General features: G+C 46.3%; 1 protein-coding gene across 6 annotated transcripts; it reads right to left on the bottom strand.

The window, feature by feature from the left end:
* Positions 1-103: 103 nt before the first annotated feature.
* Positions 104-27,508, bottom strand: sulf2a (sulfatase 2a). 6 transcript variants are annotated; one of them, XM_062462589.1, is made up of 22 exons: positions 27,157-27,508; positions 21,128-21,187; positions 8,896-9,138; positions 8,058-8,297; positions 7,773-7,924; positions 7,488-7,657; positions 6,206-6,356; positions 5,677-5,852; positions 5,400-5,528; positions 5,245-5,301; positions 5,020-5,149; positions 4,568-4,775; positions 4,180-4,441; positions 3,807-3,903; positions 3,614-3,708; positions 3,365-3,424; positions 3,104-3,273; positions 2,822-2,964; positions 2,473-2,581; positions 2,365-2,398; positions 2,014-2,067; positions 104-1,513 (listed from the first exon to the last, which is right to left on the bottom strand). In XM_062462589.1, the coding sequence occupies exons 3-22, from the start codon at positions 9,077-9,079 to the stop codon at positions 1,483-1,485; spliced, it is 2,652 nt and encodes an 883-aa protein (XP_062318573.1). In that variant the 5' UTR covers positions 9,080-9,138; positions 21,128-21,187; positions 27,157-27,508; the 3' UTR covers positions 104-1,482. The 6 variants fall into 6 exon arrangements, with proteins under 6 accessions (XP_062318573.1, XP_062318600.1, XP_062318582.1 ...); XM_062462616.1 differs by having other exon boundaries at positions 3,104-3,270; positions 27,157-27,506; XM_062462598.1 differs by lacking the exon at positions 21,128-21,187.

Genomic DNA, 27,508 nt, shown 5'->3' with positions numbered 1-27,508 from the left:
GGTTAGATACACTTTGGGTGGCAGAGACACCTGCTGGCAAGTGCGACTTGTTGCATGTTACTCGACTAAAATACCAGCCAGATAAAAGTAGCAAAAACATGGATGTGGCAAATCAACACTTTATTACTGTCTAATTAGGCTAATATAATATATCACCTAATACTGATAAAAGAAAAGAAAAGGCTGAATGAGCAAAAGAGAAAGCAACATTATTTCAATGACAAAAGATCACAATCTGCATTCTTATGCACAAATCCATTAATTTTACAGTTACTATTTTCACTAATAATTTGTAAGTGCTTTTCCAGAAGTCAGTTTTGACATCCAAAAAACGGACACTAACAGAAAACAACATCTAAAAGGTAATAATGTCGTCTTAAATAATCCCAGGTACAAGAGAGGTCTGCCTCCTTTCAGTATTATAAAAAAATATTGTAAACATTTATATTAATTGCACAACATACATTCAAATACATACTATACAGCAAGTCTTTTTTTCCATATTGTTATCATAGCACCATGTATTGCAAGCTGAACAAACTAAGTTTACTGAATACCTACCAGGGCATGAACAATGCAAAGCAATAAAATATCATTCACTAATGTACCATAAGCATTCTGCCACTTGACTAATGTTAAGGAGTTTGGTTTGCAGACTCTCAGTGTGGGTGTTCGGGTGAGTAGTCCTGATAAGAGTCTGTGATAAAAACATTAGAATTAGCTTTTTGATCCTTTTGACTGTACAGTCATGCCCCATCATCTCTCAACCCTCTCTATAAGGTAAAACAATCATAACTGGCACTCAAGCAACATTTATTTGAGCTATAATACAAGAATGCAGCAAACATCCAGAAGTTTGTGGTCCAAGGGAAATGATGTGATGAGAAGAGTTTCTTCATGTTGTATGTCTGTACAGTAGGGTGAAAGTGTGAGTGATGACAGATATCCTTCTCCTGTGTGGTAGTAGAGCCTTAGGGTGAAACACCAGGAGATGATCCACAGCAGTTTGTAGCAGCACCATTGACATTTCATCCACCTCACATTTATTAATCTGTTTTCCTCCAGTTCAACAGGACAATAAAAAAGCTTACAGGCAATTGATATACCATGATGATCAAGAATGGACACTTAAAACCGCACAAAATCAAGAATCTACCAGAGTTGCTGGGCCTGACAGAGGGAGATGTTGGTTACTAGATGAGAGACAGTCCTGTGAGTGAGCTTGACTGAGTGGAAGAGTGTTTATTCAGTATGAGGGGGGAAAGAGGCAACAATAATCCATTTTTTTGTGTTCCATAGACTTAAACATTTCCTCTGTTTGGAGAATATTTTGGTAGCTATATCAGTCCAGGCCTTCTCCATGAACTCCTACAGTAATGGTTTATGAGGTTACATTCCAGTGATATCCCCACAAGATCCTCAGGTTCTTCAGCCTCCCTCGCAGAAGATGATAGAGCTAGTGTGGAGGACAGGTCCAGGTGTTTAACCCACCCATCCTTCCCAAATCTGCCCTCTGTGTGGGTAAAACAGATGGATGGAAGGGTTTACTTTAAGCAATTACTGAAATCTGTGGGTACAGTAGTTCTTTTCCTAAAGCCCAAATGAGAGACAAAGACAGAACAAGGACAGAGACACTCATGACAAAGACAATTCTTAATCTGCATAAAATGAGGGTGCAGCTCAGTGGTTGAAGCACTTGACTGCATAGAGTTCAAGAGGTTGCAGGTCGCCCCCCCCCCCCCCCCATACTGTATGTCACTTTTGATAAAAGCATCTGCTAAATGAAATGAATACACACATGACAAACTTTGACATGAGGTTGTACTGATGCCTTGAACGCACTGCACTTAAAGATCCCTACATTTGTTCTAGGAAGCATAGAACAAGAAGCATGGACTATTGTTAGAAGAAGGCATGCCTCTGGGTCATTTGAAAGTGATAGATAGAGCTCTACTGGAGGAGAGGGGGAGATTGGCTAAACTGAGAGGAACAAATGGGGGATGACAAACTCACACTGATTTGGAGGAGGGCTTCTTCACTTTTGGCCTCTTTCGACGATGAACTGGCCTAAAGCATGCACAACACGTACATACGTGCATTGGCAAACGCATGTGCATTAACAACACACACACACACACACACACATACACACACAGACGTACACGCACACACGTACGCATATGCACAAATAAACAGCAGAGACAAGCAATTAGGCCTCAGTGCAAAGAGGGTGTCAGCAGCTGCAAGCATCAATAAACTGTAACAACCAAAGGCTTCTGGGAAACAGTTTGTAGAAAAGCATTTGGAAAAAGGCAAGAACGAAGGGCAAGACCATATAAGATCAATCCAAGAAAACTTGGGTACCTGTATTCACTGAAGGAGTTTCGCTCTTTGCCTCCTGTAAAACAAATAAATAACGGAGTTAAGTAAACAAACAGATAACCAGGTGATGTTTGTGTCTGTCAGACTTACCCTTCTCTGCGTTGCACTGCTTGTGTCCTTTACAGCTGCGCAGGTCCATCAGCTGCTGGTGCATCTGGTTCAGAGCATTGCGGTCCAGACTGCTGACAGCATTTATCAGCTGCAGAAATGCCATGAGAATAATGTGTCCATAAACAACAAGAGGCACTGCATCAGTGAAAAGGCTACATCCTGGATACGATTGTCACTGTTTTAGAGAAACCACATAACTTTCACAGTTCATATTTGTCTAGTATGTTGTGTGTTAACTATCGGACAAGCAGCATTCTCCAGAACGGAGCAACACAGCTGTATAAACAAGTAAAACAAAAGAATTTAAAAAACTCTTAAAAATACATACCTGGTATGGGTCAGTGTTAAGATCAAAATACTCTAAGAAACCTGTGGCAAACTCGCAGAACAGGAAGTTGTGAGTGTCGTTGATGGTCCTGAGACACCAGTATGTGTTGTTGTTGGCACTGGTGCAGGCACAGAACGGGCCCACTGGCAAGAACAGAGACATTCAGGTGACCAATTACAAGCCTTCCTCATACATGCAATAACCACATCGTGTCATTGCGAATAAAATCGTACTCCAAAACGTTCAGCATGACAGGATTTCAAATGGTCTGCAGTGCCATACTTGTCCAGAAGGGGGCGGTCTGCCAGTGCTGGTTGTCGTGGGTGAAGCAGGTGAGGCCAGGCATGCTGCAGGTGTCGTTGTTGCGTAGCCTCTTGAGTAGTTTACGGAGCTTCTTTCTGCGTTTCTGCTCCTTCATCAGCCACTGCTTCTTCTGCTTCGAGGGCATTCTGCTGAGCACCCACAGCCATTACAGACACAGTCAGTGGAGGAAAAAACACATGAACCAGCATAACCTTCAGTACCCTTCACGCACCACCTTACTTGAGTGAATGGATGCGACCTGTGTTGAGTCTGAAAGACCCTTTGTTCTTGAACAAGTAACTGAAAGGAGGAAAACAACACGTGAATGACAACATCTTTTGGCCAGCCTAGATAAGGAGCTTTATTTATATGTGGAAAAGCCACGTTTTGATAAATGTCAACATGTGCTCTAAGGATTGTTTTTGTGCATCCTGTATGTGCAGTTAAAACATGAGATCGTTTTCTTTGTGTTTGAGTCCAGACTCAGACCTGGGGTCGTTACACTGGCACTCCTCCGGCCGGACCTTCTTTAAATGACCTTTGACATCACGCAGGTTCTTGATTTTGGTCTGCAAGGTTTCGATCTGATGCACAGAGAAAACACACCAGGACAGTTGGAGTGGAAAACAGCAGTGACAGGCGTGTCCGGAACATTCCAGGGAGGAAGCCGTTGGGGCAGTACCTCGTGCTCGATGTGGAGCTTGTGATCCTTCCATGCCTGCAGGGACTTGTAGAGGCCTCCATCACACTTGACTGTGTCATTCATCAGAATGGAGCACCTGCAGAGTAAACAGACAGATACTGTCAACACCCCCTGACTCTCTCCTTCTCTCTCTCTCTCTCTCTCTCTCTCTCTCTCTCTCTCTCTCTCTCTCTCTCTCTCTCTCTCTCTCTCTCTCTCTCTCTCTCTCTCTCTCTCTCTCTCTCTCTCTCTCTCTCTCTGTCTGTCTGTCTGTCTGTCTGTCTGTCTGTCTGTCTCTCTCTCTCTCTCTCTCTCTCTCTGTCTCTCTCTCTCTCTTTCTCTCCCTTTCTTTCTCCTTCTCACACACACACACCTGTAGGTGACTTTGAGAGCAGCAGGTGGGGTGAGGCTGTTGCTGGTGGTAGGTCTGGCTGTCACCTCCATGCCACTAAACTCCTCATCCTCCATGTCACCATTCCCAGCTCCAGTCATCCTCTGCCTCTCCCAGCTGGAGTTCCTCGGGCCCACAGGCCGGTACCCCTCCTCAAGGTCCACAGCAAACAGATCCCCGTCCAGATCAAAGGGGATGGAGCGAGCCCAGCGGTTCTTAGACAGACCTTTAGTGGACTTTCCTTCTGTCAGGATCACAACAGTAAGAAAGTGTGACTGGCGGTTGAGGTGGTGTGTGTCTGCACTACCTTGTGTTGCCACTGGGTGGCACAACCACACCATTTCCGAAACAGAATGCATGAGTTGCTCACTCTTTTTGGTGAGCAGTTTCCTCCTCTTCACGGGTGTTGTCTTGATGCCCAGAGGGCCACAGTTACAAGAGTCAGAGTTGGACATGTGGCCATAGCTCATAGGCCCAGCAGCCATCAGAGCCTGCATGCGAGGGGCAAAGAGGCTGGCCATGCCCTTACACTTATACAGCCTCAGCTTCCCAGAAGGGTCCTCCACACACTGCCACTTCTACACACACACAGAAGGAAGGAGGACATAAATCTGTAGATCAACACAAACGTGTGTGTGCACGTGTGTCTATGTGTGTGTGTGACTAGCGCATGGTCAACCAACCTGGCCATGCTGTTAGTGTGTATGTACCGCTGCTTGTGTGCATGTGCGAGTGCGTAAGCGAAGAGGAGTATGTGTGTGTATGTAACTGTGTGTGTGTGAGAGAGCCTGTGTATGTGTGAGCCCGTGTATGTCCACTGACCTGGCCAGGCTGTTCACAGGAGCTCTGGTACTCTGCTCTCTGACACAGGTCCTTCACCCGCTGGTACTTAGGCAGGAAGTTCTCCTCCTGGGACACTTCCTTTCCATCAGACCTCTTATGGAGAGGCTTCCTGTGTGGACAGGATGTTGTCTCATAGGATTAAGGCTACTACTATGATGGAAATACAAACATGTTCAACTGATGGCCAATGAAGGAGATCCTCACCCTCTCTCTAACAGGAATGAATCCCTCCACACTTTTCCCTTTTTGTTCAACTGGAACCTAAAGAAAAGCATGGAAGTCATTGTAAATGTCCTCCCTGTCGAGGTGAGTGTCCAGTTCCACCACAAAGTATAACCCATTGTTAAGCATGAAGTCACCTGTTGACAGGTCTGTCCGTGTCCAGGAGTTTGAGGATGGACTTGCCGTCCATGTCCGAGGGCACCTCTGCCCCGGCCATGTCCAGCAGTGTGGGCGCCAGGTCGATGTTCAACACCACATGAGGGTTTCTGCAGCAGAGATACACAACCGCTCAGCTGAAAATTCAACACGAGCAACGTGTGAACTTTCAGTTACAACTGTATCGCCACGTCATCGACAATGGAGCAGCGAATCGAAATGGCTAATCTACAGATGTTATTCGGTGCGGCCCCTCACATGGCTCCTGCCTCCACGTTGGGCCCTCGTACGTAGAAGGGGACTCTGATGTCAAACTCGTAGGGCATGGACTTGCCCTTGACCAGTCCAAACTGGCCAATGTGGTATCCGTGGTCGGAGGTGTAGATGATGTAGGTGTTGTCCATCTCTCCAGTCTCCACTAACATGTTATACACCTGAGGAGAACACACACAGCTGAAAAACCCCCTAGGGGTCCCTAGCACTTTTTCAACAAAGATACAATGAAAAATCAGGCACAGATCTCTGCCTGTCTGTGTGTTTGACTGTCTGTCTGTCTGTCTGCCTCTCTGTCTGTCTGTCTGTCTGTCTGTCTGTCTGTCTGCCTCTCTGTCTGTCTGTCTGTCTGTCTGTCTGTCTGTGTGTCTGCCTCTCTGTCTGTCTGTCTGTCTGTCTGTCTGCCTCTCTGTCTGTCTGTCTGTCTGCCTTTCTGTCTGCATCTCTGTCTGTCTGCCTCTCTGTCTGTCTGTCTGTCTGTCTGTCTGTCTGTCTGTCGGTGTGTCTGTCCCACCTTCTCCACGCTGTCGTCGACAGACAGCAGCGTCTGCATCCTCCTGCGCTGCAGCATGTTGGTGAACTGCATGTGGACTGGCTTCATGGGGCCGGTGTAGCGCAGGATCCAGTGCTTGTCTGGGTTGGGAGCGTAGTTGTAGCTGGGTGTTCTGAAAGACACATGGATGGAAAATTGGACTGACACTTTTTGTGATATACCGTGTTGCGTTACCTATTAGTGTGGTGTATTGTTCTGAGTTGAATGACGATTCGTTGAGTGGCCTTGAATAATTGTTTTGGTTTTATTGGGAGTGTACACACATTCATTTTGTTTTGATTCCTGCATTTGCAACAGCAATCACACATCAACGTGATTGTAATGGGCTGATCCACAAAGCCTCCAAGGTAGCCTCAAAATGATTCAGATTGTACTCACAAACCATGAAAAGGCAACAAGCTGCTGAACTGATCAATGTCTGCATACACGGGAGAAGCACTTAATCAATACCTAACTCAGGAGCAGATTAGAACCTTAATTATTTCATAATAAACACTGCTAAATATTGAATGAGATCTTGGAGGCGAACATATTTAACGTTTAAAGCATATTGATTTAACTTTTAGAGAATGCTAATCATTTACAGCCTAGAAGCACTGAGCCCCACTAGAGATTCCGACAAAGGAGAGGGTCTGTGGTGTCTGTGGAGGAAAGTTTCTTGCTGGAGGTGTGGAGGAGAGGAATGCACTTGTCTCTCTAGAAGGAATATAAGGACAAGTAGTGAGAGAGAGAGAAAAGAGAGGAAATAGTGAGAGAGAGAGAGAGAGAGACAGACAGAGAGAGAGAGAGAGAGAGAGAGAGAGAGAGAGAGAGAGAGAGAGAGAGCAACATGAGTAGATATAGGGTATATAATATTTAAGAAGGCGTGTCAAAATCCCACAGGGGAGGATACATTACTGGGAAAAAGCAATTAAAAGTTGCCATTAAAGACACCGTTGCTGAGTATACCCAAGTAGACTGTGTATCCTGCCTGTGTACGGTTTGTTAATGATGCTGAGGGGATTTATTTTGGCAGCAGAGAAGGAACGGAGAACACTTCTCTCATTACTGCCATCCTGGATTTCCCCCCAGGGGCCTCTGGGAGAGTTCAATCTGCCAAGGGCACCACACAGTCACTCAGGTACACACTCCAAGACAACGCCACGAACACGACAAGAGCCTACTATTTGATACAAGGACAATATTTAGACAAGAGTGTTTAGAAATGACTGAGCTGAAGCGTTATTCCTTGTAGACTCCTTACATGTGCTGTGAGGCGTTGGGGAATGTGCTGCTGTACTGTGGCGCAGAGTCCTCCGGGCCATGGGGGGCAGCGTGGCTCAGCACCATCATGACTGGCCGGTGGGGGTACATCCTCTTGGACGTTCGGAAGTAGTTGATGCTGTCATTGGTGATGATATCAGTGAGGTAGTCCTGGAGAGTGAGGATGAAGCGTACGTCAGTTTCCAAAGGAATGCACTCGACGTTTCCGTCAATTGCTGCTGCTGTCCTGTGAGACCGCAATGCATCATGGGACATGGGCTAAGACCTTGGGATAGTTGTTGCCGTGTTTCTCACGGACTCCGTTCCTGCACAGAGTGTAGTTGTAGAAGCGGGAGTTCTTGACCAGGGCCACCCACTCCTTCCAGCCAGGGGGCACATACGAGCCGTTGTACTCATTCAGGTACTTCCCAAAGAAGGCTGCAGGAGGAGTGGATGATGGAGTAGAAAGTGAGACAGTTCCGAATGCGAACAATACGAGAAGACACGACTTATCGCACGTACGCCATGCAGGTGTGTGTGTCTGGATGTCTGTCTCCAAAAGGCTTCCTACCCGTCCTGTAGCCTGAGTTGTTGAGGTGCACGGCGAAGGTATGCGGCTCGTGCTGGGCCTGCCAGGAGGGCGAGGAGCAGTTCTCGTTGTTGGTGTAGGTGTGGTGGTTGTGGACGTACTTCCCCGTCAGGATGGAGGAACGGGACGGGCAGCACATGGGAGTGGTGGAGAAGGCGTTGGAGAAGTGGGTGCCTCCCTGCTCCATGATACGACGAGTCTTGTTCATGGCCTGCATGGAACCTGAGGGACAGAAACACAGAGGGGAGGAGGGGAGGGGGTGACAGGGGGGGGGGTGAGGAGGAGAGGGGACACAGTAGAAGGGGAGCAAAGGAAGGGTGAGGGGAAGAAGATGGAGGGGAGATTTGAGAGCGAAAAGGGGCGAGAGATTTTCTGTGCGGAGCGAAGCCCATTTAAATTCATGTGCGGCAAAAGGCTTTTAGGCTGATGCTGATTGTTTAGTGAAACAGATGCTCAACCATAAATTCCTGCATTTCAATAGGGGTCTCCTTACCAGCGATCAGAGAGGGACAAAGGGTGTCAGTTTGGCCATTATGCAGCCACCCCAACCCAATCCACAGTTTAAAGGCTTAAACGGGTAGGGATATGGCCAGGGTCTGGCACACAGACAATAGATGCCATAGGCCACTCACTCCCTGCCAACAGTGGTGTTGGCCATGGGGCACTTGACTTTGAGAGGGACAATTTGTTACAGTGACAAAAGAGATCCTTAACCTCTCTCATGGACATGCACACACACACACGTTTAAACGCACACAAACACAAACGTTCCCACACTTACGCATCGCCGATAGTGATCTAGTGATCTAAAGTGTCTCACCCAGTTCGATGTCCTGGTCATCAGTGAGGATGAGGATGATGTTGGGCCTGACGTTGCGGACATGCCGGTCCCTCTGCAGGCGTGAGCGCAGGCGCTGCCCAGAGAGGTAGGAGGAGCCCTGGGTCAGGGCCAGGAGCCCCAGGAGGAGGAGGAGGCGGGGCCCACTCAGCCTCCACCCTGCCATCACTTTGACCTGTGGTGACCTCCCAATAACTGCAGGAGAGGCCAACCCCCTCGCTCACGCTGGAGAGAGAGAGAGAGACAGGGAGGGAGGGAGAGAACGGGACTCAGTTTTGGATATCATATGAACCCTGACAGACCCACCTATCTATTTCCAAATCTCAAGAGTCAAAACACCCCGATTTCACGTATTAGATGAAAAATCGCAGATGTGACCCGAGCAGGGCCATTACCATCCGCTCCCCGTACAAACTCCCTCGTTTGAGCTCCGCTCGTTAATCAATCATTAATGATGCATTAGAGCGGTGTCACTGGCTCGGCGTAACGATCTGTGCTGATGAACACATGGCTGGCGGTCTGGAGCTAATGGTGCTGGCCCAGGGGCCAGGGCTGCCATCAGCCTCCACCGAGCCCCAGAGGAGGGTTAGCAGAGCAGAGGTGAAGGAGAGGAACAGGAGGAGCAACGTGTAAATACAGAATGCCAATACAGAGATCGGGGAGCATCGGTAAGCGTGGCTAAAAGGAGGCCTTTGAACATACAGGACATGTACACAAACACAGGAGAAGATGAATGCAGGTACAAAACCAATATTTGGACATTTATTTCCGAAGAGAAGTGAAATGCATATTTTATAGACGTGAAAACCTGTGTGCTCAATAAAAGTGAATTGACTTGAGAATTGGTACAGTGTGCTTCACGCTGTGTATCGTTAATGAAGCAATGGAGCAATAAAGCAATAATGTGACAGTGATGGTGCTCAGATGGTTACCCTCCCTCCATAAACAACCTACGACATGTCTTCCTGTGCTGCGTGCTGAAATCACACTCTATTTCTAGTTACTCTATTAGAATATTTCTTCAACAACGTGGAAATACAGACAGACACATTTTTTTGTTTAAGTCTCAAAACAAAATGTCAGTTATTTTCTTGTTTGTTGATTCACATTTTGTACTAAAGTCCCACTGTGACTTGTGATGTGCAGTAACTACTGATGTTATATGGTCTAATACAACACTTCCTGATGCACGACCAGGGCCTAAGGACATACAGGCTCACCCTCCAGGGGCATGTGTGGGGTGTGTGTCAGCCTGGCTCTGTGGGGTACAGAGGATGAGAATGGCCTCTGCATGGTCCCTGTGAGAGGACTGAAACAACAGGTAAGCGACTGGCTTGCTGTGAGACTAAACACAGCTCAACAACAACGACTTCCACTCACCATGGGCCATTCACCACCATTCTAACCAAACATGCATTCTTGCCGACAAGCACACACAGACTGGTTTTTATGTCTGACGGGGACCACTTTTTTGAACATCACTTGAGGGGACAACCCTTTCTAAAGGTACTAGAGGTTTGAGAAAAATCAGGTCAACTAACCATAGCCTTGTAAGCCTATACACGCACACACACACACACACACAAACATAAACACACACTTATCCAAAAAACCAACTGCATGTTTTCATCCAGGAGAGAAAAGGTATTCTTTCCTCACAGTATTGATGCCTAGTGACATTCGCTCAAAGAGCACAAATCACTTCCACAAAATGTTTCCCCCGAGACAGGAAAGTACTGCATGCAAATGCAACCCTGTCTTACCCAAATCCAAGCAGATCCGCCTTTGTGGCACTATACCTCCTGCGTCTCTTTACAACTTAAATACATTCTGTAGAGCGCCACTTAGGATACCTTCTTTCACCTACTTCCCAACATATCGCCTTCCTTCTCAGGATACGCACACACACACACAAATACACACTCACACAAACAGCTGCATCAGCTCAGCCTTAATTCCTCCTCCTGTTTTTCAGGGCATTCTTCCCTCCCAGAGGAATACATCAGGTCTGACCCAGGGCACTTTGCTGTTTTAAATTCTCCCAGCTCGTCCTTCTCTCTCTTCCTTTACCCTCTCCATCCAGCTCTTCTCCTCACATCACTGGCAGGGATAAAAACAAAACAACGACAACATGGAAAACCGCACAAAAAACCCCAGTGAAAGGAAAAAACACTTAAACAGCTCTGTCTCCATACAGCAGTAAATGCCTTGCCAAAATGGCTGCCAGGACATTTACAATAGATAAAGGAATAGTTTTGTTTAAAAGAAAACCCTTCTCTGCTAGTGTCTGCCTTTGGGTATTCGTGCCATTGGAGAGAAGAAGCAGCATTGATGGTCCAACTGATTATTGCCACTCACTGGAAAGTGTTACAGGAAGTTTATGACAGGAAAGTAAAGAGTATATGGGAAGAATTGACTAGAATCCTCCAGCTGCATTTCCCAGGCCTGTGTGATACATCAATAGCTTATTTGTGAATGTGAAGTTATTGATGTGGACAGGCGGTGGAGATGTGGGAGAATGATTCTCTGGAGATCCAGCACATTCCCTCGGTAGGAGAACTGATCGGATTAGTGTCTTTAATCAGTTACAACTGACAGTTACACTCCTTTATTTTCTCTTTTCTTCTCTCTCTCTCTCTCTCTCTCTCTCTCTCTCTCTCTCTCTCTCTCTCTCTCTCTCACTCCATTCCTTTCTTTCTCTGTAGTTCTTTGTTTCTCTCTCTCTCATTATTTAGTATTAGGATAATTATTTTAAATGCATCTTGTATCTTATTTCTCTTAGTTGGCTGGAGTGAGAAGCCTAGTACATAACTCAAGTAGGTATATGGTTTGTGAAAATGCGTGAAAATAAACATATGACTGAATGGCAGTTGGATAGCGTCTGTCGTAAACCCACAATGAGGGATGATGTGTGTTTGTCTGTACTGCAGGCTCAGAAAATGTGATGGCAGGATAGGATGATTTAAAGCCAGTGTCCCGGGGAGTCGGGATGAATGCTGCCCAGATCAGCTCTTTATACTAAGTGAAGAGTGATGTGGCAGTGCTGATTCAGCTTCATGTGACAGGGTGAAAGAAATCTAGCCATTTAGCAGCAACCAACAACACAGTACATGAGTAAATATGATTCTCAGCAGAACTCTTACATTACGGGAGAGACACCCAGAGAGAGAGAGAGAGAGAGAGAGAGAGAGAGAGAGAGAGAGAGAGAGAGAGAGAGAGAGAGAGAGAGTTTGAAATTGAGATTGAAAAAAAGAGAAAGACTGAGAGAAAGACAGAGAGACAAAGAGAGAGAGAGGTCATAAGTTCTGTGGACTCAATAGACTATCACAAATATTTTCCAAGGTTGCTGTGCTGTTTGTCTGTGAGGCAAGTAGTTCAAGAATGAAGTACATGTGCACAGAATTTTTCTCCATATAAACAAGACATTGGAAAACAGAAAGTGCACTCCCAATGAAATGTTAATGATGGTTATCTTTTATTGAAAAGAGTGAAATGTAAATGTCACAACAGTAGAGCCAGATCACACTATGAGTCACATTAGTGACCCTGAGACAGAATCCCTGCTGCCCAACAACATGACATGCAGATCAAAAGCCCAACCTGAGAGAAAACTCAAAATGAACACAATAAGGAAAGAACATTGTGCTTGAGTTCATGCAGTTTTCCTATAAATAGAATACCTTGGGCTTGTCATATTGTGTGGTCTGATAAATGCCAGCCATGTTAGTCTCCTGGGAGAAAGAGATGAAATGAGCGAAAGTGAGAAAATAAGAAAAACTCTCTTATTTCATATTGAAGTCATGATGCATGTGCTTGCTTATATTTTAATCAGTCCAAGCAGTCTTATAATGCATATAAAATATGGAGGAGCCTACAAGCTCAAAATGGACTGTGGATTTGTCTGTAAGAGAAAGAGAGCTAGCTTCAGGCGTCGTCTATGGAGAACAAAACAAGACAGCCTCTACTCCTGTCTGTTCTTACCAAACAGAAAACCATGACTGGATTTACAGTCTAAGGGCTTCCAGTAGAAATAGAAGATAGGAAAAATTAAATAGAATCATAATGGAGTTGTTGAACTTAAACTGTAATTATAAATGTTCTGTCTGTTATGTCTAAACAAACAGTAGAGATGGCCAAGGATGCATAAACAAACAACTCCCAGTTCCAACAGCACCCTGTTGCAATACTACCAACCACACTGTTGGTCATAACTGAGCCAGGCAGAGCTTTGGGAATGTGCGACTTTGTTTCCATTTGGTTGTATAGATGTGGACCCAATGTGCAAATTCACCAAGGACCCTTGAATTTACTAACAAAAGTTAGTATTCAGATGCAAATTCTGCAATGACATGTCTCTATGTGGAAGTAACTTTCTCTAAAGGGAAAGTGTGTGTGTGATGTGAGATGTGGTATGTTGGGGGAAGGGTACAGGTTGGGATACTGAATACTGTAGATTAATGGCCTCTTTTTCATGATAATGTAGCTTTAGAAAATAGACCCGTATGTTCCGCTTGCTTATCATTGCACCACCAGTGATAATAAACAATGTCTATATGTACCTGGTGTCCAGGACAGTAGTTTCTGACGTTGTTCACTCACTATGCCTCCACTTCTCGACCAATACTGGTTTACACAAATCTAAACCGGTATAACATATACTGCTGAATTGTCCTAGATTGTTCAAACAGATGATTACCTCCAAATCAATTATTTCTTAATTAGTGAACACTGATTCAATGACTTTTAAAAAAACGTCCTTTGCCAGGTCACTACAGAGACCCCCCAACCCACCCCACCCCACCCCAACCCAGGCCAACCTAGTCCACTCCACCCCACCACAGCCCAGCACAACCTAGTCCACCCCACCACAGCCCAGCCCAGCCCACCACAGCCCACCACAGCCCAGCCCAACCTAGTCCATTCCACCCCACCCCAGCCCAGCCCAGCCCACCACAGCCCACCTCACCCCACCCCAACCCAGCCCAACCTAGTCCATTCCACCCCACCCCACCACAGCCCACCCCACCCCACCACAGCCCACCCCACCCCACCACAGCCCAGCCCACCACAGTCCACCCCAGCCCCGCCTGGCCGGAGGCCAATCTCAATCACAAACCCACTGATGCTCAGCAACAACAACACTTACACATTATTTTCATAAGAGAGCTTGTAATTTTTAATAACTTCAAATGGCTTGGGAGGATGCCAGACACCGCTGTGGTTACCCACATTCATGGAAAAGATTTAATTTAGATTTCTCATCAACTCTGCACCCTTGTTAAAGCCTGACAGTCGGATTCTGCAAACCAAGGTTCCATTTGAATACACAGACACAAATGATGGAATGAAAACTGAGTAAAATGTGAGTTCTTACAACTGATAAAAAATGTAATTAATATTTGAACTGAGTTTTATGCAAAACTTTTTTTGTGAGTGTGGTTTGTGTGTTATTGTGTGTGAATCTAGTAATCTGCAGGAGACAGAGTATTTCCCAGAGGTTCAGTATTTCTGTCTGCAGCACAGGAACAGCCCCTAAAGACCTCTGTACTAGTCTGTGAGAGTGAGCTCCAGAAAGTGATGTATGAATGTGTGTAGCCCCAACACCTAACACATCATTAATCCTCCAATGAGTCTTGTTTCTTTTCCTTCCAGATAAGGGGTGATTCTGTGATGTGTTCTGACTAAGACAGAAGATAGAACATTCAAACACACAAACTACCCCCCCCCACACGCCCCCCTGCTCCCCCGCCCAACCGCACACAAATCATCTCATCTCCGTCATCCATCACCCACATCACACTTCATCTTCTGAATGCTTTCAATGACACAAAGAAATATGAGATGCTTGTGATTAGTTTTTCTAGATGGAGGAGGAGAGGAGTCGGATGGTCTGACTGCAGACAGAAGCCCCCAGTCATCACAAGCTCTCCCAGGCGAACAAAGACCTCCGACAAACTCCCTGCAGCAGGACTACAAACGCACAACACAGGACATCAGACTTGAAACATCGCTGTTAGAATTTGCCATGGAAGACAACGAGGGATAATCATCTGTGGAACATCTAGGAAATGAACAAAGAAACCAGAAAATTACGTGGTTTTCACTATGTCTCCCCTCACAGCACCAGAGGACAAATAATCCATTGTCTCAGCCCTGTAGTACAGCTGATACGTCATATTTATTGGCTTGTTTTTGTTGTATTTTCTTTGTGGTGCTTCACTAACAACGTAGGAACTTGATACAGGAGACGTCCAGAAGAAGAACACGTTCCATTCGGTCGTCATCCCAGGGGACGGGCTGAGCTCTTTTCAGTCTCGCCTCCTGTTTTCAAACGCTCCGTCTCCATCGGCAACAGCGCGGTATGCAGGCCGAGCGTGGTGGTCTGGGAGTAGTGTCGATTGGGGGGGGCCACGGCTGTGTGAGGTGATCCGCTGGGGTCAGGCCACTTAGCCCCCCTCCATGCTCTCCATAGTACGCGTCGAGAAACCCCAAACAGAACGTGGAGGTGGTAGAGAAAACACAAACAGAGCCTCGATAGTGCCTCAGCTGGGTGCAGCCCCCAGAGGCCAAGTCTACGGGGTTTGGAGGACAAGAATAAGAAACTGTGAATGGTGTGTTTAGTAAATACTATGCAGTTCCTAATTGAATGGTTGGGTTCTGGTGGTGAGAAAGGTTTGGGCGATTTCGGAGTCAGTAAGTAAGTGTTCGCTCTTTGTCCGTGGTGTTGTGATGTGCATGGGAAACAGGGGGGGACAGTTGAAACTTGTGACGAAGCTGCTGGACATGACGACCTGCTGAGGGATTGGGTTCCTTGTTGGCACTTATTGACCAGAGGCAAAGCCCCCCTGCTGTGCTGTGTGTAGCACTTACAGGGATTACAGACCCATACTGTAGGCTTATTGTCCTGCGGCTCTAACCATCGTTCTGTCACCATGCTGCAGTCTATGTGCTCCGAGGTAATGCCATCGTACTGTCAGGATACGGAGAGAGGAAGATGGGGGAAATCAATTTTGTGCTGGTTCTGTACGAATCACAGCCTGAGAACATGGCTGTCTGATGAACTGTTGCTGCAATGATCAGCACTGTCCACATTTGCGTTCATATGTTTTGCTTTTGTTTATTTCCCCCTTAATGCAGGTTTCATTGTGGTGATCAAATTAGAGGAATGTTCCCAAAGTGCCACAGGACCTGGCTCAACACTGTCATTTGTTTCCTTTTAATTACCACCCATTACTCTTCTGCCATCAAATTAGGGGCATGCAGAAAGGGGAACTTGTAATCGCCTCCACATAATGATCATTACGAACAATATTGGTTTCACATTTCAGCAAATAGCCACTACCCCACAGTGCATAAATTACAGACAACACAAATAAATCCATTCACTGTTAAGGGGACGTGACACAAGTTATCCTGCACTGCTAACAGTGATTGTAGACTTAACTATTTTAGGTGACCTTTGGGGCCAGTTGTCTTTCCATTGAGAGCAGAGATATCTCCCAGGGCTTCCTAGTTGGGCCAGGATTAGTGCTCCAGGGTCCCGGTCCAGCTCTGTGGTCTGTCAGCACTCAGCCCCGTGGCCCTGAGCAGGGCCATCCAGCTCTGTTAATGGTAATGTGGGCACCGTGGGGATGGTCTGATCTGTTGTTAAGCATGCCCTGAGGGAATGGAGAGGCAAAGACCACTTCTTTGCTTCTTCACTCCCCTTTTCTCTACTGTAATCCCCTCTTCTCTCTTCTTCTTTCTCTTAGTCTTTGTCGGAAGATTATCTGGCTTGGAAACCCCCCCCCCAAACCCTGTCAGAGCCACATAGGGGGTTAAGACTATTGGGGGAGATGGGAACACAAAGACTTGAATCAGATAGGCTACCAGTGCCCACTTATATGCCGCCGTTAGCCCTGGTAGGGAGTCCCAACAGAGCACCTTTCAGTGTTTGTAATTTTCCCACTGAGAATGATGGGCTCCATGCCAAATCCGTTTGAAGAGTTTGAATCGAATCTTGGATTGCATCCAAATTATTACTTTGTCCAAGCTGTTTTGATTTGCTTTGATTGATCTCAACTCAAAACCCAAATAATCCTATCTTATTTTCCAAACCTGGGCCTTTGACCTGCATACTTCCCATGTCACGAAAAAGTAGGTTAGGGACAAAACCTAGACCCAGCACTACTGATGGCTCCTTGCACTGACCCCTTCCACTGCAAGCCTCCCCTGGGCAGTCTGAGTTCTATTTCTCTCCCTCCTGTTGGTCATGTTAGGTGGCAATTAGCCATGACCTGCTCAACAGCAGTGCATGGATGTGGATGTTTTATAACATGTATTTTAGGTGGTCGCTTGCCTTGCCAGTCCCTGTCACCAGAAAGTCAGAAACACGCTGCCACCACTAAACCTGTTTGGCTCACTATCTGGGTCCTGCACACTCAGGTCCCTCCCCATTTCTTCCTTCCAGCAGCCGAGACCAGACACCCCATCTGTCTGTCTGTCCTGACCTGTGTTTTGGCACATGGGGCTAAGTGGCCCAGTAAGGGGGCATCTGGCTGGTAGCCCACATGGTAACGACAGTCAGGCTGCCAGGGACCTGCAGGACAGCTCGTTCTGTCTCTGTGGCGCGGCTCAACTATTGATATTGTATAGGGTTGCAGATGCCTGGCAGGCTTTTAATGAAGGCTCAGATTGATCAAGCATCGGTGGACCTCCTCTGGATAATGATATCATTTGTTTCTCCCTGCAGAGCTGCCTCTGTAATCTATACTGGGGAAGTGATGGGCCCCAACACACACACTTATACACATGCGCGCAGACAACCAGAGAGAAGATTAAATCAAGTGCTTTAACACACAATCTCACAGCAAGTAGAAACTGACCTTGAAGCACTGATTGGACAAGTGAGGGCAAACAACTTGAGGAAGAGAAATAGAGAGGCGGAGAGAGAGAGAAAGAGAGAGAGAGAGAGAGAGAGAGAGAGAGAGAGAGAGAGAGAGAGAGAGAGAGAGAGAGAGAGAGAGAGAAGAGAAAGAGTGAAGAGAGAGAACCGGGGAGGAGGAGAGAACCGGGAGAGAGAGATATAGATACACAGCTGCATTCTCTAAGTGAAGGGGGCTGTTAACCTTCCTACTGTGATCTCACCACCCCCAGCCCCCCTCCACCACCACCTAGTAACGCAGCAGTAACCACAGCCCATGTCAAGGTCAGGCATGGGCTGTGACTACAGCTCCCACTATTAGTCCTCCGTTAGGCGCTTGTCAGATCCTCACAGTGCTACCAGGGCTTTGTGGCTGGGATCCTAATGCTGCTGCCCCCCTCACTGTCCCCTGGGACTGCTGGGGAAAAGGATAGACACATGGCAAGACAGGCATGGACGTATGGGAGTTTTCCCTCTGCCGGGGTGAAAAAACAAGAAATTTGAGGAATAATGTACACAGGAGACAATGAACACATTATCTGTAAAAGATGTATTGGAAATGTCACATACTGAATTGCTCTGTAAAAACACTAGATGCAAACTGTAAAGGTTCAGATTATGTTTTTAAACTACACTTCCTTTTGATGGTCGATCATAACCTGTTCATTCCTCTCCCCTCATTTTATTAAATGAAAATTAGAAAAGCTTTGATGAAGTTCATCAACCTTGTATCGTAATTAGTGCCGTGTCACAGGAAAGAGCACAGCCCCATTACCCTAATGAAGTAATTACCACAACGATGGCTGTCTCTCTCCGATCCTCTCTTTATATGACCTGTCTGGGTCACTATGCTCAGATGGCCAGTAAAATACACGACAGGACAGGATATACACGCAGCTACTCAACCATGGGGAGTTACAGCTGCCTGGAACCCTTTTCCATGGATCAAATGCAGCAAAAGGTCAATGAGATTCATGAAGAAAACGTCACGTGGGCATGTCTTTGATTATAAACAGCCTGTAATGTACTGGACAAGGAGCCTGCTTGCACTCTAACATGTGGAGTATAAAAGCACTAAAGCTAAATGAGGAGAGAAGGCAATTCAAGCCAACATAAAATATCCCATAAATCCACAGTAAACGTAGATGGAGAGACAAGTTACGTGAGGAAGACTCTGGAGACCTATGTTATATTTTATGCTCGATTTAATGAATGACTCTGCTGCATATAAAGGCAACAAGAGGATACGTTAAAACTTTAGGTAAGACATCCCTGCCTGTCAAACCTTCCAAAGAACCTGGGGAGGTTAAGTAGCTGCCATTCTGTGTCTCCTAAGCCCCACCGACGCTTGTTAATTACAACTGTATTTAAAACCTATTCCAGCAATTATATTAGCAGCAGGAGAGTCTGGGATTTAAGAAAAGCCATTTGTGAGACCATTCTGTAGATGAAACATATTTTCAGCACCATCGCCCCAGATCTGCTTCAGTTACTGGACTGGTTATGCAAGCCAACATGCCTTACTGCAGTAAGGGGCTGCATATGTACAACTACACGGATATCCGCAATTTTCCCATGGGGATAAATAAAGTACCTACCTACCTACCGACCGACCATACATGGACAGACAGACTCACACAAACATCCACACACATACGTACACACACCAAGGCACACACACATACACATGTTCACATTTACACACACAGGGTTTCCAGTCTCCTACTAAAGTTACTGAGCCAGACTTCGTGCCCGGCTGATAAGGAGCTCAGAGAAACAAAGAGAGATGAGCAACATTTGTGTCCCACCCTTAATGCCTGGCTGGCACACTGAGGGGCGACTGTGTGTGGCCAGTGGGTTGGCACACTCACTAGGGCTTTAATGGGGTGCCTTCCTGAGAGGTGGCAATGAGCCCAATGTTGACAAAGCTTGCTATCGCCTGCTGTCAGCCTATTGTGTGTGCACCCAATAGAATGAATCAATTAGGTCACTCACAACAGACCACTTTAATATTTGACTTTTCCTCAGTGGGCAAGCAGGGCTCTAGAAAGCCAGAGCAGGCCAGGGGTGTGAATGCTGCTGGTCTGGAAAATGGGGGATGTAAAAGAGATGAGAAGGAATGCAGCTCAGTCTGGGGAGGAACAGCCACCAGCACAGGCAGACTCAGGGAGCCCAGAGTGAGGAGGCCCCTTTGTCACGAGGTATCGAAATCACCTTACGCAACTCCCTGCAAGACGTGTAAAACCTTGAAATTTCTCCCGACAGAAACAGGGTTTGCGAGGGGACAGTGATTGAATAAAAAGACCTGAAACTTTCCAACACTTGCTGCTGAACTCTGCCTTTGAAGAGTTCCTGTCAGACTTTTTCTCTCAGCTCGTCTGGCCCTGCCGCAGGCTTCCCTGCCAGCCAGGAGAAGGGGAAGAAAGGGGACGGTGAACAGTAACTCCACATTCTGGTACTGAAGGGTTCAGGCCTCAAACAGAATAACTCACCAAAGAGCTTTCCTTCACCTGTCTTCCCCTTACAGCATCAAGAGCCCGCAGAAGCAATTACCTCCTCCATCTCTTTTTTGAACCACTCAGAGAAGCATATTAGCCTTTTCAGAACAGGACATCCTAAACACCATAATTTTGAAACGACTGGAAGGCATCTGCTCTCAGTGGTTAGAGACATTTCTGAGAAATATCTGTAATGTGTTATCTTTTGTCATCACAACCTTAACGAGTGTAAATTAACCTGGACAGCGTTACATTGTAAGTACAGCATTGTGATGTCCAGCACAAAATGTACTATGTGTTGTTAGTTTTAGCATCATGTGTTTGTCAGCAAAACTTGTGATATACATCTATGCATTGAGTTCCAAATCACACAGTCTGGGCATCTCTCTTTAAGCTTAACCATCAGTTATAGGGCTGACCTACATTGGTTGAAAAAACTTTCACAGACTGCATTATTAGTCAAAACCCTTTCAGTGAGTTGATGTAGGCAATGCAGAAAAGGGTTGAATGTGCAAATTAAGTCTAGCACTGATGGTCTATTCTCTGTGGTAAACGGCAGCTGTGTTAACAGTGGCCTGCTGAGCTGTTTGACTCCCCTAAGGTCTACAGGATCTGTGGATATATCCCACTAACACGAGCCTGTGCTCTTTCTGAATGCTGGGATGTGAATACAGCTAGTTAGGCAACAGTCTAGTACATCACCAGACTATGACTCCCACGCCCTTCTGATGTTAAGATCAAACATGTAAAGATGTCTCTGTCACACACACTCCAAAAAGTTTGTATTCCACAGAGAACAAAAAATAAGACGTACCTTAAAGCTCAACAAAGTTCTTGTGATCTTCTGTTTCAGTCAAGTTCCGGGCACCAGGATCTGAAGGCAATGGAGAACACGAGTGATCAGACTGGATGGCCTCTGATCCTGCTGCTCCTGCTGCTCCTGCTCAGGGGGTGTGAGGACCATTCTCCATGTTAGATCTTCCACGCAGCGTCTCTGAGCAGGCTACAGATCTGGAATCATCCCCAACAGATGCTCTGCTCCATTGTCTCTCCTCCGCAGACGCCAGCCACTATTGAGTCCTTCTGGGCAGATGACACTCCCAATCGCCACTCCTCCCTCACATATGCCCAGAGCATGATAGAACGTTTGTTTGATTTCAAAACACTGCTTTTAACAATTGTGATGATGGGGATGGGTAATTGCTCATTGTAGTTTGACTAAGTAAGAGATAGCTGCTTCAAGTCCCCCCCATACGTCCATGGATATAATTGTCTGCTATATATGATATAAGGTACAGTGTTCACAGCATGATTTAAAGACCTCAATACATTCTGTATCTGGATCCATATTTCTACAATTAAGATGTCCAAGTAAATGTCTCGGTGTTTCAAAAATGTTTCATAGAACTTTGTTGACACGACCACAGTACTTTTCTTGTGAATTATTAAAACAGTGACTTTCTTGTGTGACATTTCGTAATAAAAATGAATTACCATATTTTATGATCACGCTTTATCACTCACACCGTGTCTCTCTCTGTAACATGCACTAAAGCAATTTTACTTCAAACGGAGTGTCAGAATGAGGAACAGTGCTCACCATACCCTTCTCATCAAGCAGCTGTGTCAAACGCTCTCTATTTCTGAACTTTTTACAGCCTGCTGAAGGCTTTGTTCCCTGTCTGCCTGTAAAGACGTGATGACAGAGCTACAGTTATCTGATCTGTGTTGTGATTGGTTTTCTGTCATTGTCCACTCTGTACAGCAGTCAACAGTGCTAAGTCCATCCCCACAACACCAGGGAATGTACAGTCCATCACTCTCTGTTTGCTCAGCAGTTTCCCCGCAAAAAAACAAGAATGTTTCTCAACAAATGTTTCACTCTGTTCCCATTGGAATAGTGAATTGATCTTAAAGTAGGCAGCAATATTTTGTGTGTAACAAGGCCAAATGCACCAAGAATTGCCACTTCTAAGGCAGACTGTTTTGGGCTAGAGGCAGGAAAATGTGAAAAAAATATAATTTATCACCTGACAAAAACATAGAAAAGTCATATTTTTCTTTAAATGTATGGTTGATTTGGCCTGCCATAACACAAACAACCAATATTTTGCAGACACTGTATACGGTATCCACTGAATCAGGTAAAACAAAACATTGTTCATTGTCCTCACTGAAATAAAAGAGTGACAGATTTAATTTGTACAACCGGAGAGGAGGGAGAGGAATAAGCAAGCTCTAGGTGACAAGGAGATGTGACCAGTGTGGCATGGAGAGAAAATGCGACACCTAGCCTTGTCCTTGATGTGGATGAAAGAATGATACATCACAAAGTGACAGCGCAAAAAGATACTTATTACCCAGGGGAAGGAGAGGAAGGGGCTATTTTTACTCCAAGTAATATATTTAAACTCCAAGAAAATATTCTTCACTATCAATTACCAGTCCTCGCTGGTCTAGATATATGATTTCATGAACTGGTGTGTCTTCTTTTAGGATCTTAAGGCTGGTGTCCTCAAATAATTATACAGAATATATTCGTCTGTCTCTCCTGGATTGTATGTCTGTGAGATTCAGGCCAGACTGGACTAGAAATGAGTGAGAAGGAGCCCCAGGCCATGTTTCTGTGATTAGCTGTGTGATCCCTCCTAGTCAGACCCTGATTGATCCCACGTCAGGCAGTTACCCCTCTCCCCCAGTATTGATTGCTCAACCCTGTCTCTACCCCAATTAAGAGTTGACTAAGCCAACCACTGCTTCTAAAGAGCACTTTCTTCCTGCCAAGTTCACCCACACTCTTTATTGCCTTCTCTCTCTCTCTCTCTCTCTCTCTCTCTCTCTCTCTCTCTCTCTCTCTCTCTCTCTCTCTCTCTCTCTCTCTCTCCCTCTCTTCACACACTGTATTCTTAAAGTCCCTTGGTTTTTGCTGAATTTTTATTCAACAATAACAGCAGGATCGATCTGTGTCAGTGTTGAGCTATCGCAGCTCTTAGGGTTCATGTGTGAATGCCACACTTCATTAAACACAACCAGGAGAGAAAACACCAGACATCTTAACATCCCCAAGAAGAATACTTCCCCTAAAAACTTGGCCTGGGCTACAATATATAGTACAACTGCTGAGGATGTATAAATGTGAATATGACCTCTATCTGCACCGGGGTAGAATAAATAACATGCCTCACATACAGTGAGAGTTGAGAAAAGTAGGAGAGAGGACAGGAAAAGAGAAGACAGACCCTGTGTCTGTCCACCTCTCGGTGTATCCATAGGACCGGTAACCTGAGCAGTTCAGTTCCAGGTCACTGAGGCTCTAATGCACTGGGCAGTAAACCACTAATCCCCGTGCTTTGGTGGAGTGACAAAATCCAATTCCAGAGATCTGTAATTCCATAAACCTTATTAGACACCACAATGGCTGTTCTACCCCCGGGGACCGCGGGCGAGATGAGGAGGGAGGGGTGGGAAGAGAGGGGGGAGAGGAGGGTAGGGGTAGGAGGAGAGGGGGGAGAGGAGGAGGAGGGTAGGGGTAGGAGGAGAGGGAAGAGATTAACGCTAATGCAGGGACCACTGGCAAAAAGAGAGAGGGAGAGAGAGAGAGAGAGAGAGAGAGAGAGAGAGAGAGAGAGAGAGAGAGAGAGAGAGAGAGAGAGAGAGAGAGAGAGAGAGAGAGAGAGAGAGAGGAGAGAGAGAGAGAGAGAGAGAGAGAGAGAGAGAGAGAGAGAGAGGAGAGAAAGAGAGAGAGAGAGAGATGCAGATTGAATTGAATGAAAACACAGACACAGTTCCTTTATAGTCAATTCACTCGCACCAAAACACAAAACAATCTATATTTGAGCTTTTCACACATCCCTGTTGCACTTCCTGTTGCATATAGTATGAATCTCCATTCCACCTCTGCATCCTGTACTCATGTAATTATTGTTTTGAAGGACCACTTAGCACTGCTGTTATCTGAGAGCCATCATTGATTGGTTTCAGCTGGTGGAAGAGTGAATGTTTGTTTGTTGCTGATATGAAGACCAGCACGGTGGGAAACAAAAGACTACAGAGAGGAGTGAAGAGAAGGATTCCATACACTGTGGGAGAAGAAAGAAAGGAAATTGGGATTGTGATGAGGACGCCTAACTTGGCCAATCTGACAAACATGGCTGATATTCTCATGAATAATTCACGACATGGATTGGAGGGCAGGGCCGACCCGAGCATCTCCGCCTGATCAGAGGAGCTGAGAGAAGCAGTGATGTTTTTCACGAGAGGCTGGTATCCTACTGACAGCTGGAGTGTTTGATAAGTCCACTGTGGAGGGACTCACTGAGGATATGTCTCCATTGAGAGAGACTCTGATGGCTCCTCTCTCCTGCCAGCAGGGTGTCATTACAGTTCCCAGTGGGACACCTAAACTGCTGTACTGCTCACATAGATAACAGATGGAAATCCCTTTCCTGAGGCCTCGCAAACACACACACACACACGTAAAACTCACAGCGAGTGTGCACACGCACCGAGTCACGCACGCGACTTGCACACAGACACACAGACAGACACACACACACACAAATACACACGCCAACGCAACAAGCTCAAATACCATGTCATCAAAAGACATCTCATGTCATCAACAAATCTTCAAAGCTCAATCAGCATCCGTTGGTCAAGATCATTCGAGTGGACCTGCTGGGCTCAGATGTACACCCTGATCTCCACATGGTTTCACATCACAACACCTACCCACTACTGGGCATACATACAGATGAACAGAGGCTTCCAAGGGTGGGAAGAAGCAGGTACTGACTGTACCGTTTGTGTGTGTGTGCTCGTGTATGTGCATGTGTGCGTGTGGCTGTGTGCCTCCACTCTGACCACTGTGTTTAACTTAGAGTGCAGCAGCAAAGTAAAGTGAGCCTCCACCATCAACCCGCAGAGGCAGCGGTGTCAACAGCAGTGTCACCTTGGATGCTGCCACTGATATCTGCCACCTGTCACTCGGTGCCCCTGTGGGAAGGACCTGTGGTTAGGGTACAATGGGCCTGTCAATACCACTTCCTCTTGAGGGGAGACTGCAGACATGTCCTCTGCTTTAATCAACACTGTCAACAGCTTCCACACGCACAATTAGCATAGCATAAATATTCATGGCAGCGTGTTTTCCCAATAGCGAGGGACAGACATCCGTGAGTCTAACAGCATGTCAACCACTGTCTGTGCTGGGATCCTGTAAGCCTGGCTTGGTATTAATTCAGAGTTACAGTAAACAATACTAACAGGGCTCAAGGTCAAGCTGTGTGTGTGTGTGTGTGTGTGTGTGTGTGTGTGTGTGTGTGTGTGTGTGTGTGTGTGCGTGTGCGTGCGTGTGTGTGTCTGTGAGTGTGTGTGTGTTCATGAGTTTTTTAGTGGACATATGCAGGGAAAGGGTAGAGAGATGGAAAAAAAGAAATAAAAATAGATTTCTATTCTAAATATTACAGATGTGAACACAGAATAAGAGTGCGAGAAAATAACTTGGCAGGAGAAGTGTTTTGTAACTAATTGATCCTTGATGGTTAAGAGACTGTCTACAGAGGCACTTTCGAAATAAAGTGTTACCAAGTGTTCATGAGGAGAAGTACACAGTAGCAACTCTGGGAACTTTTAATTGGGTGACAGCAAGAGAAAGAGATAAAGAAGGAGAGAGATAAAGGGAGAGATAGAAAGGTTGAGAAATACATTTGAATGTGTGTGGTGTGTGCCTGTGTGCGGGTTACATGAAGCAGCACAGTGCCAGGGGGTTAGCTGACAGGTAGACTAAGTGGGAGCATCGTTCTCAAGCTCACAGTCTGCTGGAGAAAAGAGGCCAGTTGATCTGGGGTTAGCTCCAACAGCATAGTGCACAGTAAATAATACATTTTGAAAGCACAGATCTGTAAAGCTGCGCCACCTCCAACCGAAATCCCTCTATCCCACAATCCTTCTAACTCTCCATCCCTCCATCCCTCCATCCCTCCATCCCTCCGCATCACCTCCATCTCCTCTGGACATGTTGTCCAGCCATCCCGTCTCGGTAATGAATATTTCAGGCTTCAGGTGACATCACACACACACACCTCCAAGCGCTCGAACAGCACCTGGTCCGCTTGAGCAGCAAAGCCTCTTACCAAACAGTGATTAAAGAGCTGCTCGCGCTGACTAACCTGTTAGCCTACTGCCTTAGTCACATGTTCTTGCCAAACCCTGATGGGAGAAATGGAGTCAGTTCAACATATGTTTACAAATATGTAGACCTGCATAGTGTTTATAAATCTTGAGGGATAATTCTGTCAGGTATGATTTGAATTACACCTGCGTTGTATGTGTTCTTTTTGGGAATACTGCCCTTGATAAATACACATCAAACATCATGTGCTCCGTTCAACAATGTTATTTCCTCAGACAACTAACAAAGAGTCCGAATCCAAAGGGTAACGCGTCTGCTATAACCCGAGAAAACCAAGAAGAGCCGTAGCTACGCCCCAACAACGAGCAGAACCAAACCCACTTCGGAGACACTCCAAACAGCCCTTGTCTAGGAACCAGGACCCTTCCGACCCCCGGAGCCTCCTCACACTCTGAGGAGCAGCCTCTCATTGTTGTTGTTCCCCTCAACGTGTGTCAGTGTGGAGCTGACCGAGAGCAGGAGACAAACGGCAGAGCAGTTCCTCACGGTAGTAGTGGAGAGCCACTTGCCATGTCACAGACTGGGGCGTGCACAGCTGCACACTTAGACAGCACCATTAGCAGCAACATGAAGAAGTCTCACATGAGGGGGGAGAGAGCCGTGGAAGGGAGTGATGAAGTGGAAAGTAGGGCAAAGCTCCAGTACTCTACCTTCAAGCTGAGCTCCTCAGGAGCGACGTCCCTCGTAGAGCGCGGCTCCACAGGGACCCACAGCTCGGTCGACTCGCACGCAAACACACACCTGCTCCGGCCGCGTCCCAGCCCCTGTGCTGTCCGGTGCCCCTGCTGAGTCCTGGCTGGCTGTGAGTGGTTGTCCTAACCCCCACACAGCCCTGTGCAGACAGCTCTATGTTATAGATGCACTGACAAGTGAAAGGAGAGAGGCGTGGTTTACCATGAGATAAATAAAGGAGGGAGGGAAGAAGCAGGAGAGAGGCTCCCTCGATCTACAATTCAATTTCAACTAACTCCCCCTTTTGCCGCGTCCCTCTTTTTCTCCTAT

The sequence above is a fragment of the Osmerus eperlanus genome, chromosome 1 (assembly GCF_963692335.1).
Source record: "Osmerus eperlanus chromosome 1, fOsmEpe2.1, whole genome shotgun sequence".
Taxonomy (NCBI): domain Eukaryota; kingdom Metazoa; phylum Chordata; class Actinopteri; order Osmeriformes; family Osmeridae; genus Osmerus; species Osmerus eperlanus.
This window is presented reverse-complemented; position numbering and strand designations above follow the sequence as displayed.